Source organism: Gossypium hirsutum, chromosome D12, assembly GCF_007990345.1.
Source record: "Gossypium hirsutum isolate 1008001.06 chromosome D12, Gossypium_hirsutum_v2.1, whole genome shotgun sequence".
Lineage (NCBI taxonomy): Eukaryota > Viridiplantae > Streptophyta > Magnoliopsida > Malvales > Malvaceae > Gossypium > Gossypium hirsutum.
In genome coordinates this window covers 63058813-63070933 of record NC_053448.1, presented here as the reverse complement: position 1 = coordinate 63070933, position 12121 = coordinate 63058813, and the positions used below count along the sequence as shown (strand labels likewise).

The following is a 12121-nucleotide window of genomic DNA, read 5'->3' as shown; positions in this document are numbered from 1 at the left end:
GACGGGTTAGTATTAACTTAGGTGACATACATGTTGATGGATATCTAACAAGTTTCAATACAAAAGCATGAATGATGAATAATTACTTAGGTGACATGTATAGGGTTTGCTAAGATACATTTCATTGGTTTATTATATTTCTCCAAGAATCCAAATGACACTATACTATTAACCTATATAGTCTCTTTACATTACATAACAATATATATACACATTATCACAAAAAGGATTTACTTTACAGAGTGAAGCTTAAATTGGAAAATAACCTGGTATGGTTACTCTGCTTCTCAAGTAACAATGTGGCGTCGAATTTCAGAAGATATCGGCATCATCCCCTAGCGTGGAGAGTGAAAATGGGGCAATTGCTACATTGAAACTTGGTGAGCCTACTCTGTCGATGTGTTTCATCTCGAAGTCTCCTTCCTGCATGGAAATGAACCCGAGGAAATAAGAACTTCTTGCACTATAGTCCAAGTAGGCCAAAAAGTTGGAGTCACTTCATGATACAGAAGGGTATCAAAAGTGAAATAAATGGACACAAACTTTGCTCACAATGACATGCATTGCATACAAGGGACCGGGACATGGACCCTTAGTAATTTGCATCAGAATTTAAGCTTCCACACCCTCAGTGAAGGGGAGAAAATACCAAAAAACTAGATTAGGGTCAGGCAATTTGACTCATACCAGTTGGCCATTGCCAAAGAAAGATTATCATTACAGCTATGTTAGAATATCTATGTACAGCTCAAAAAATTGAAGTACAAATCACAACCAATAGGAAATGATGAATAAATTCCAAGATATGTTTTGCGCTGTTTATCAGTCTATCTGTCAATCACAACTATTTTCTACCCAGATTATCAACTCATTGCAAACTAAAATAAATAGGATTGTATCGATTCAGATTGAAACCCTGGAATTAAGTAATGATTAAACATCAAGATTAGTGCTCCTGTAAAGGTAAGAGCCAAATTAAGCATCTTTTCCAGTGAGAAAGAAAGCAAATAAGGAGCAGGCCTCTCATACCATTCTGCCGCTGGGAGTGCTTAATGGGCAAGCCGATGAGTATTCGAAGCCTGTTCTGGGAAGAATAACTGGCTGTTCGCCTATAACTCCAATCCCCCTACGGTAAAAGAATGCTACAAGATAAGATTTTATGAATATTAAGGAATAAAATAACTTCCAAGTTCCATCCGATTCTTGTCAAACAAAGGAAGGAGAAGGCTGAAATTAAACTATATTAAAAATGAGACTTAAAAGATAGCAAAGAAGATAGTTTATCAACTCACCAAACATTTTCAGTTTTCCCATTGCCATCTGTGATAATCCAGTGCCTTCTGAGAAGCTGAACTGGACGATCTGAGTTATTGGTTATTCTTATTCTGTATGCGAAAAAGTACTGGCCTCTTGAGGGCAGACTACGCCCCTCTATATACACACTCCTAACTTGAACTCTGATTCCCTGAAATATCCATATATCTGTCTCAGATTGGCAGTTTTTTTCTTTTGTTGGCTGTCTTAATAGATGCAGATTAACATATTAAAATTTCCAATAAAGGAATGGAAATAGATACCACAAAGCAAAGTGCCTTAGTGGGAGAAACCTTACAGACCGTACTCCAATTGTTTGGGAAGGAATTAGGACCACAAACAGTACTTCAAGTTTGGTCAGAGAAATTTCTTTCTTTTTTTAGAAAAAGGAACAAAACAGGAAGAGTATCTCACTTAAAAATCTAGATTCTTGACAACAATAATCGCCAAATTCACCCTTATAGCTAGAATATAATTTTAGAACATAACAATGAACATATGGTTATCAAAAGTAATCTTAAGTCGGAACCAGACTTTAGCATGCAATCACCCTTAAGAAGCTGTACTAGTATCCACTAGGTCCAGGATTCAAATCGCAACACCTAAAATATTTCCCCCTATCTTGAGGTTGTAGTCCCCCTTGTAATAGAAAAGAAAAAACAACCTCAAGTTACTCAAAAGAAGTTGGAATTTGGCAATCCTAAGATACATTATCAAGTTGGGGCAAATGAAACTTCAGCATCCGATCACACCTTAAATAAAGAAGTTGGAATTTGACAATCCTAAGATATATTATCAAGTTGGGGCAAATGAAACTTCAGCATCCGATCACACCTTAAATAAAGACATCTCACAATTCAAAAATATTACTAATTTTGTCAAGGATTCATTCATCTATCATTCTGTTGCATGTACTGCTTATCTTTTACTTTCTCAATTATGTTATAAATAAATAAAAGAACACACTAGATCTAAAATGAAAAAGAAAAGCCTAAAAAGTAAATAGATTCACATGAAAGGGTGGTTGCAAAAGTTTATTTTTGTTATTTATTAAAGTTTAAGGGTGTGTTTAAAAAACCGCCTAATAATAGGCTTTGAGTGTAATTATTTATAAGTACATATGTGTGGTATGTTCAGAAAATCATCATAATTACTTATAATCGGATTGGAGAACTTCAATTACACTCTTCAATTCTTATAAAGAGTCAAGAATTGACAAAATTACTTTGATAATTAACCATGATGACTATCTTTTTTTTTTAAGATGTAATTATATTATGTAAAGTAAACACATCTATGAAATTAGAATACGTTGTAATTACAAGACATTGTAATTATTACCCTAATAATTACCCTTTCTTATAATTTCTATCTAAACACACCCTAAACATTTATTTCTAAATCCTCAGACATATGTTTGCTTTTTCATCCAAACACTTGTTGTTTCTCCCACCCAAAAGTAAAATGGTAATCAACAATCTAAAACACCAAACTAAATCTTAGAAACAAAGTCAAAGGAGGTCAAATCCAGCTAATAGAGCTCAAAAACAACCCAACTTATCAACTAATCCATTTAAGTCCTCCAGGGAGTAGAAAAAAAAATTAAAGTCATAGTAACATCCTTCTAGAAACCAACAACAGCAGCAGCGGGTAATTAGACTAATTTCATACCAAGGTTGTTGCATCACTTGAACATTTCAGGAGAGAGTGAGGTGCAATTTCCTTCAACTCATCACGATATCTAGCAGCATCCTGAAGAATTCCAGGCAAGGCATCAGAGTCAAAGAGGTTTATCATAAACGTGAACTATATAAGATTGATAACCGTAAATAATCTCCAACTGCTTAACGCTAGAAATGAACACAGATTTTTTCTCTTTTTTTTTGGGGGGGGGGGGTGGATTACGTTTAAAAGTATAGGTAACTAGAGTAGAAATGAATCTCGAAAGAGCTTATGTCCTGAATGAATTGAAAGTCATTTATATCCAGTTTCGTATGAGCATGGCATGAAACAGGCATAGTTCAGCAAGCAGCGGTTAATTCCAATATCTTCAGCAAAATTTCGTTGCATTCATGCTGAATTTCAAACTAAGAGCTATGATACTATCTGTGTTCAAACTAAGAGAAGGCATTAAGATTAAGAATGTTGGGGAAAAATACCTCAAATCTTTCATCAGCAACAGCCTCTTTGATCAACCTCCTAAATCTCAAAACAGGTTCCTCTTCCTCGAATATTTTCAAAGAATCACGTATTCTAGCTGCTTCTTTGTAATCCTAAAATCCCAAACAAATATCTCATACCTCAATTTTATAATTCAAACAAAAAGAAAAAAGAACAAAGAGAACTGACCTCTGATTTAGCAGCAACCTCCATTTGCTGTTTCAGCATCGCATAAGTTTGGCTACGAGATAAAAAAGAACTCTGATTCTGAGTCGGATTCGGGTCCAAACTCGGCCTCTCACCGCCACCACCGTTCCCGCCATCCACCGCACAACTCACTACCCAACACTTCCGACCAGCAGCACCGCCGCCGTGATCCCAACAACCCGATCCAACCCTTCTCCTTTGATCAACCACCAATCCACGACCCAATTGAGCCGGAAAACAGCTCCTCCTCGTCCCCGCGGAATTCAAATCAGTAAAAACCTTAAGGCTGAGCGAATGCATTTTTGCTTTTTAAAATTTTGAAATCAAAGTTTCTAGCACTTATGTTTCAAAAAGCAAGAATATTCCGAGGATTTAGGAAAATTACAGACGGTTGGATATGGCCTCAATTATATTTGATTAGAGCCACACACCACAACGGCGCCAGCAGTTAAAGAGTAGGAGACGCCACAATTTTCAATTTAGACACTGTTCAAATATCCTATGGAAGAGAATGTTGCACGTCATGTATCGTATCTGTGAATGTATTATCTAAATATAGAATTATTGGTTTATCTATTCTTAGAACATATATATCTACCAGGAGGACAGCATTGGAGGTACGGTTTGAGTTTGTGGTTAAGCTTTAACGCCCACTGTTTAAATGCTTTCGTCTGGAATTGCGTTTTAACTCCTAATTAATAATTCTTAATTATTATAAATTGCATCAACGAGTAAATTAATTTTTTTATAAAAGTTATATATTTTTATTATTAAAAATTAGTCTTGTACATCAAAATGAGTTACGTGTGACACAACTTATATAATTATTCGAGTATTTTGTTAGCAGCGTAACAGAAAAGATTAGTTGACTCTTTGATCTAATGTACAAAGATTAATTTATCTATTTTTTTAGTAAAATAGGCAAAACGCAAGTTGACTCCTACACATGAGAAAATTAGGAAAAAAAGGCCGAATTTAAATTTACAAAGTAAGTTATTTTTTTATATTTAGGAAAATAAGACAATTTTGGAAAGAGAAACAAAAAATGCTTCATGTCAGAAATGTTTTCTATAAAACACATGTTCTTTTTACATATTAGCTTCTTAGGACAAATGATTAAATGTTAGTAGCTTTGTCTTGGAGTTCTAAGTTCGATTTCTCTTACTTACATTTATATTTTTTATTTTATATTGTTTAAAAAAATTAAAATTTATCTTTTATTTATATAAATAAAATATATTTAACATAATGATAAATATAAAAAATATATAATTACATTATATAATTACATTTATTAATTTATTTATATAAATATAGGAGTTATTAATTATAAAGTCGATTGTACTTTGTATTAGTTTCATTTTAGTTATAGTTGCTTTTGGCATATTATTTGGCCTATCAGTGAACAAAAAATAAAAAAAAATCGAAAATGAAATTCATTAATATGTAAAATTCTCAAAATAAATGGAAAGGAGCACAAAAGGGTCAAAAAGTCTGATTGAAAGTCAAACCATACTAAGAAAATAAGCCTAACTTGAGCCCATCATTACAAATGAAACGTTAGAAAGAAAAACGAATGTCACAGGCACAAGCCATATCATTGGGTGTCAGCCACCAGACTTTCCACGAGCTGGTATGTTGGATTTGAATATAATTGTTGTGGGGGTGTGCCTCGTATTTTTTGCTGACCAGATGATAATGTTACGATGAGAAATATTTAGACGTTGTGAGGACGAACGACGTCATGACAATACAAATGAGGACGTTGTGACGTGGCGACGTGTTCTTCACATAAATCGGGTTTATTTTCCCAGTTAAATTCTGTTTTTTTTGCAGCTAAACTCTGATTACTCCAGTGATATTTTAATATGATTAGACATTTAATCTTAGCCTATTTAAATGGGCATTATATCCCTGTTTTGAAAGGCCAATTTAAGATGTAGTACTACAATATTTTTCTTTTGGAGGTGACAAAATGTAGTCGCAGATGAGTTTTTGTGAGAGTTTTCACGATAACTATAGAGAGAAATTTGTATCCCTTTTGAGAGAACTTCATGAGAATTAGGGTTTTATTTTCAAGTTTGCTCTATGAGAGTCGGGGCTTTCTATTCGAGGTTTTAGATAATGTACGTTTAGTACATTTAGATTTATTTTCTTCATATTGTACTCTCGTTTGTTAACTAATTTAATGAAAAGTCAAAGCCTCATTTGCCTGTGGTTTTTATCCTTTTCGGATGAGTTATCCACGTAAAAATGTGTTCAATCTTTTCTACCTTTTCTTTTTCTTCGTTTACACGGGTCGATCCCCAACAATGATCATCTCCTTTTTTAGTGAAACATATGAAATCAAATAAAATATGCAAAAATGATTCATTGTAGATTTGATTTAATCGAGCTTCGTTGAGCTTAAGAAAATAAGTTACCATGGACTTGAGAAAACCTAAGCCACCATCGACTCAAAAGGGATTCTTATTTTTAAAAAAAAACTCCTTTAACCGAAAAAATGACTAGATCAGACAAATGAGAAGTGAGTGACAAAGGGTTGTGGTCATTGGACAACTAGGTAGTCCTCGGTGACGAAGAGAGAGAGAATGAAAGGGAAAAAAGAAAAAAAGAATGGGATGAAAAGAAAGGAAGAAGAATAAGAGAAAAGAGAAAAGGGAAGAGAGGGATGGCTACGAGGGGCACAGTCGGCCATCCGACCAACCAACCACATGGGACAAGAAGGTAGTGGAGAAAAGAAATGGGAAAAAGGAATAGGGAAAGGAAAGGAGGGGAAAGATAAATAAAATAGGTGGGTGGCTACCGGCCGTTGGTAGGTCGAATGGCGGGCTACTAAGGATTGTCAAAAAAAATATTGATTTTTTTAAGAATTTTTTGTGAAGATGTATCAATAAATGTGTAGACAGGAGAATTCATGATGATCTAATAACATATTGTATGAGTAACACTTAGAATAAAATAATCAAAACACTAAAATATATAAACAAACAGGTTAAAATAATGAAATATATCACACAGCTAAAATTGTCTTACATAACAAAAAATAAATATACGGTTCTCCAAATTAGGTAAAGAAATCTAAAGTATTATTTTCTAATCTAAGCAAAGATCTTAGATCCTATTTCCTTTAAGTTATGGACAAACTATCCAGGTCCATTTTATTTCCTCCTACTTCTACCTACCTAAACAAAGTCCCAATGTGTCAAAACTCAACCCTACGTTCTCGTTTTACCCACTCCTTTTTATTTTGGTCTTTACATTTTCTATCATCGTTATCATTTCATTTATTTTTTCACTACCTACTTTTATGGTGAAATTATTATGAGAACTCTCGTATTAAGAGTCAAATTATATTTTATTCTATTTACTCAAAAAATAAATAAATAAATTTTTATATGTTAAATCAAAGAGCAAGTTAGTTATTTATATTAAAAATTTCATCTATTCCCACGGTTAAAGACTGGTATAATTGATCGAATAATCAAATATTATACATGATGTGCATCGACCAATTTTCTTTTTGACTTAACGTATGAAGAGTAAAGACTAAATTATCTAATTTTTAAATGAATAAACAGAATGCAATCTAACTTTTAATTCAATTGTTTTCACGATACTTTTAACCTACCTATATGTGCATATAGAGAGAGAGAGAATAACACCTGCCCTTTTGCAACAAACCCTCAAGGTTGTTGCTGAAATTATTTTGTCCGTCTCTTTCTTCAAAATAAAATGATTTTTTATAATATATCTTAAATTATCAAATAATAATTGTAACAATATATTTGTGCGGACTTTGTACCTACTGCGTATAAAATAAAATCAAAACAAGTAAAAGTTACAAATATTTATTTCTTCAAATTATTTTGAAAATTTACATACCCATCAAATATAATTATATTAACGATTGAATTATTAATTATGAAAAAAATCATGAAAGAATGTAAAATGATTAAAATTTCATATTTATGTAAATATATTTAATTCATATAAACCAGAATCGACACTATTTTATGTGTGAAATGTTGAAAAGAATATGACTTGTTATTTATAAAGATTAAAAACGATAAATAAATTTAAGTACATTTAAATTGTATACTATCTAATCTCCAACAAGTGTGTTTAGGGTATAATAATTTTTAGCCCTCCAACTTTATAAACATGTTATTTTAGCTTTCTATTTAATTTTTTATCTCTTTTAACTTTTAAACTTATATTTTTGTCAAATCACCCCAAAATAGATGGAAATGTTAATTTTTATTAACTTTGCTGACATGACATACATATGAATTGTCACGTAGATGACACGGAAACATTTAGTTAATTTTTAAAATTTTTAAAAATGTATTTATATATTTAATACTTTTAATAATTTTAAAATTTTAAAAACAGTTTATATATTTTTTATTTTTAAATTTAAAAATTAATTAGATACTGACATGTCATTCACATGACAATCTATGTGTATACCACGTTAGTAAAGTTAAAAAATGTTGACTTTCTCATTCACTTTAAGATGATTTAACAAAAAGTATAAGTTTAATGACTAAAAGTATTGAAAAATTAAATAGAGGCTAAAATGACTTTTAAAAAAATTGAAATGTAAAAAAAGTTATTATGTATTTTAAAATATATTTTTATTATTTTAATGAGTAAATGGATGTTTAATTAATCTTGACATCAAATTTAATTAGAAAAAATAATAGTTTTTAAAAATATAATTGTAGATACAATTACAAATCATATATATAATAATATTTATAATAAAAAAAACAATACAAAACACAATTAGACTGAAATTCAAATGATACCCATATATAATAAACTTAAACTCAAAATAAATTTAGTGAAAAATTACACATGATAATTACGAAGGTAAAATAGTATGGAGGTTTTTTTAGTGAGAATTCGATTACATTTTGCCTCATCTATTATTAGAAAGATAAATTAATTATTGTATGTTAGATCAAAGAGTAAATTTGTCCTTTTAATAAAAAAATTATTCATTTCTACTTTTAAAATTAATCTTATACGTCAGAATGAGGTACAATGGTACATTACGTTTAATTGTTTGATTATTTTATCAATTGCGAAAGTTTTTTAACAGTAAAAATAAATACATTTTTTAAATATCAATTTACTTTTTAATTTAACCTATAAAGATACATTTACTTATTTTTTGAATGGAAAAAATAAAATACAATTGATCTATATTACTTTATCCTAATTATTAAGATAAAATTACAAGAAGCATGCTCGACAACATAGAGCCTCAAATTTTTTGGGAAGGGAATATTTTTCTAGTCCAAGATGACCTCACCAGCCGGAGATATTTACCTAAAAACCAAGTAAGTGGGTCTTTAATTTATGAACAAAAGGAAGTAGGTAAGATAATCCCTAAGCGGATCCAACGGTACCTCCAAGAGGTTGGTCTTCTTGAAATTATAAAGTACAATGCTATACTTACAAATACCAACAAAATCATATGATTGTTAATACTAAATTTCACTCATAAATAAATATATTTGTCTTACGTTTCGTAAATATATATTTGCAAAATTTTCTTTAAAATTTAAAAAATCTATATTTATAATTTTTAATAAATTGATTTTTATGTAACTTATCATAAACATAAATTGAAAATGTCGGAAAAAAAATAATTTTAATAAATATAAATGAATAGAGAAAGTGGAACTATAATTAGGCAAAAAAAGTAACAAAATTTCAGCCAAACATTAAAATATCTGACACTCGAAATCCATTAGCTTTTGTATTTTTCCTTATATGATGATTTTTTTATATAAAGGATAATATAATTTCTTGCCTTTAAACTTGTTATTTAAGTCTATTTTTGTACCTGTATTTTTTTATTTTCTTTGGTCTCTGAATATGACATTAGATTTATTTTAGTCTTTAAATTTAAGGGTGAGCAAAATTCGATTCGACTCGAAAATTCGATTCTTTTTTCGAATTTTAAGTGAATCAAATAAAGTTATTCATTTTTTAAGTTGAACTTTACTATTTGAATAACTCGAATAATTTGAATAAATCAAATAACATATTAGTGTAAATACCTTTTTGGTCCTTGTCAATTTCTAAAATGAGCAAATTAGTCTCTTTCAACCAAAAAATTTAAAATAGTTTTTAGAAATTCGAAATAATTTTCAAAATTTCAAAATATTTATAAAAAATCTAAAATTTCAAACATTATATATATTTAAAAAACTTAAAAATTCTAAAATATATTTAAAATTTTAAAAAAACCAACATAATAAATTTAAGGACATAAACAAGTAAATTACAATTTCAAGTTTATCATACTAAAAAGTATCTCTAACATAGAATTAGTTTTATTGTGACAATATTTTATTTTGACATGTTTAATTTTTTTTCTTAATTTGATTTGAACAATTTCACTTGACTCAATTTAAAATTATTCTATTTGAAAAATTTTTAAATTAAGTTAGGATAATAAAATAAGACTCTTTAACTTGACTAAATTGATTTTTTTACTTGATTCGATCAAACCTCACACCTACTTGAACTTGAATTTTGTCAATATTTGATTATATGATTAGTGTTATTGGAACAAGAGTGGATTGGACAAAGCAAGAACTGATCGATATAGTGTTTCGAATAAAGGATTGAATCGATTGACTAAGAAATTGATTGAAATTGGTAAAATTTGAAATTTGAGACAAAAATAGTCAATTTAACTGGTTGATATTGTTCAATAATATTGTCTATATTTTAAAAAATATATATTTTACATTTTATAAAATTTTAATTATCATTGGTTTGGTGGTCGAATTGAATGAACTAGTTGAATCGGGAATAGGTGGTTTAACCTGTTCAATCATTGATCTAGTCATCAAAACACTTACAGGTTGTTTGGTTGGGTGTATTGGCTTAGCCAATACACCCCTAATCGGTGGGCCCCACCTAATACTTCTCTAACACGTCGTTTGGTTTGATGTATTGGTAATACGCATCTAATCCATTACCTTCTTAATCGGTGAAAACCACCGATTTCTATTCCCCCCTCTTTGCCCAGATTAGCTACTGATTGAGCATCAGCTCCCTGATTTGCCCTCCCCCCATCCCCTTGTTTCTCTTCTGTTCCTTCATTCGATTTCCTTCCTTATTTCTTTACCCAGATTGTTGCTAGTTGTCGCTCCCTCCAAAAAGAAAAAGAAACAATGGCACCTTCGGCTCTGCCCAGTTTTTCTTCTTCATTTCTGTTTCCTCTCAAAACCCAGAAATCCTTTAAACCCCCAAAACCTCTAACTATAATTTGCAGTTCACAAGAACCCAAAAAACCCTCCAAAAACCCACAAAGACCCACTTCAAGGAACAGGAAAAGAACACCATATGGGACTTCTAGGAGGTCAATTCTCAAGATAACCTTCACTCAGGAGCAGGTCAAGTTCACTGCTGGTGTTTCAGCTGACCCTCACGTGGGGATTATTGGTGGAGGAATGGCTGGTCTTCTTTGTGCTTTGAGCTTGGAGAAAAGAGGTGTTAAGTCCACTGTTTTTGACACAGTTGGTTCCTTTGGTTACCTTTCGTGCTGCTTTAATTTGGGTTATTGTTGTTCTTTAGGGTGTTTTGATCAATGAATTAAAAAATGTTTCTTTTCTTGTAATAATGTTTTTCTTTTCCCTACATGAGTATATGACAATTGGATTTTTTTTGAATAAAAACAATGCATTTAATTTATAGAAATAAATTCATTTTGTTAGTATGTTTTAGAACTCATGCATAAATTTAACTTTGGAGTTGCGCAATTAATCTCTGTGATGAATAGTTGTCTCTAAATTTCTTGTCATATGACAGAAGAAGAGAAGGCCTCTTTTTGTTTGTGTATTCATTGCACTCAAATATTCTTCTTCTGTTAAGAGAAACTCCAGTCTTCAATGAAATTAAATTGTGAATTTGGCATGCCTAAGCTAATATAATTCAACCCTTTCATGTGATTTTTCGGTACCGTTCTTCTTTTTAATGCTCAATAGTTTAGTTATGGGAGGACAAGTTTAGAAGTTCAACCATTTGCATTAACATTGCATAATGTAGTTTGGATAATTGCAAGTGATGTGGTTTCTTGTTGTCTTTTGCCGTAAAAGGGAATGCATGGTTTGGGAGGAAGAATGGGAACTAGAGTCATTGATCCTCAACAACTTATATTTGACCATGCTGCTCAGTTTTTTACTGTCAGTGATTCTCGGTTTTCCAAGCTAGTTGATTATTGGTTGGAGAAAGGCTTGGTTCGAGAATGGCAAGGTTTAGTTGGTCAGCTTGAATTAGGTGGCCGGTTTGTTCCTCTTCCTTCAATTCAAATTTGCTTAGGAGTGTTATTTTATGATTTTATGGTAATAGGGTTAGGATTTAATTTTATGCATGCACTGAATGAGCTGTGAATGTCATTTTACTGTTGTTG

General features: G+C 30.9%; 2 protein-coding genes across 2 annotated transcripts; one reads left to right on the top strand and one right to left on the bottom strand.

The window, feature by feature from the left end:
- Positions 1–52: 52 nt before the first annotated feature.
- On the bottom strand, positions 53–4308 carry LOC107939810 (uncharacterized). Its single transcript, XM_016873196.2, has 6 exons — positions 3664–4308; positions 3474–3587; positions 2986–3066; positions 1293–1465; positions 1030–1126; positions 53–423 (listed from the first exon to the last, which is right to left on the bottom strand). Exons 1-6 carry the CDS (start codon positions 3979–3981, stop codon positions 313–315), a joined length of 894 nt encoding a protein of 297 aa, XP_016728685.1. The 5' UTR covers positions 3982–4308; the 3' UTR covers positions 53–312.
- Positions 4309–10817: 6509 nt separating this feature from the next.
- Positions 10818–12116, top strand: LOC107939778 (uncharacterized). The gene is made up of 2 exons (XM_016873151.2): positions 10818–11228; positions 11808–12116. Exons 1-2 carry the CDS (start codon positions 10884–10886, stop codon positions 12099–12101), a joined length of 639 nt encoding a protein of 212 aa, XP_016728640.1. The 5' UTR covers positions 10818–10883; the 3' UTR covers positions 12102–12116.
- The last annotated feature ends 5 nt before the right edge of the window (positions 12117–12121 follow it).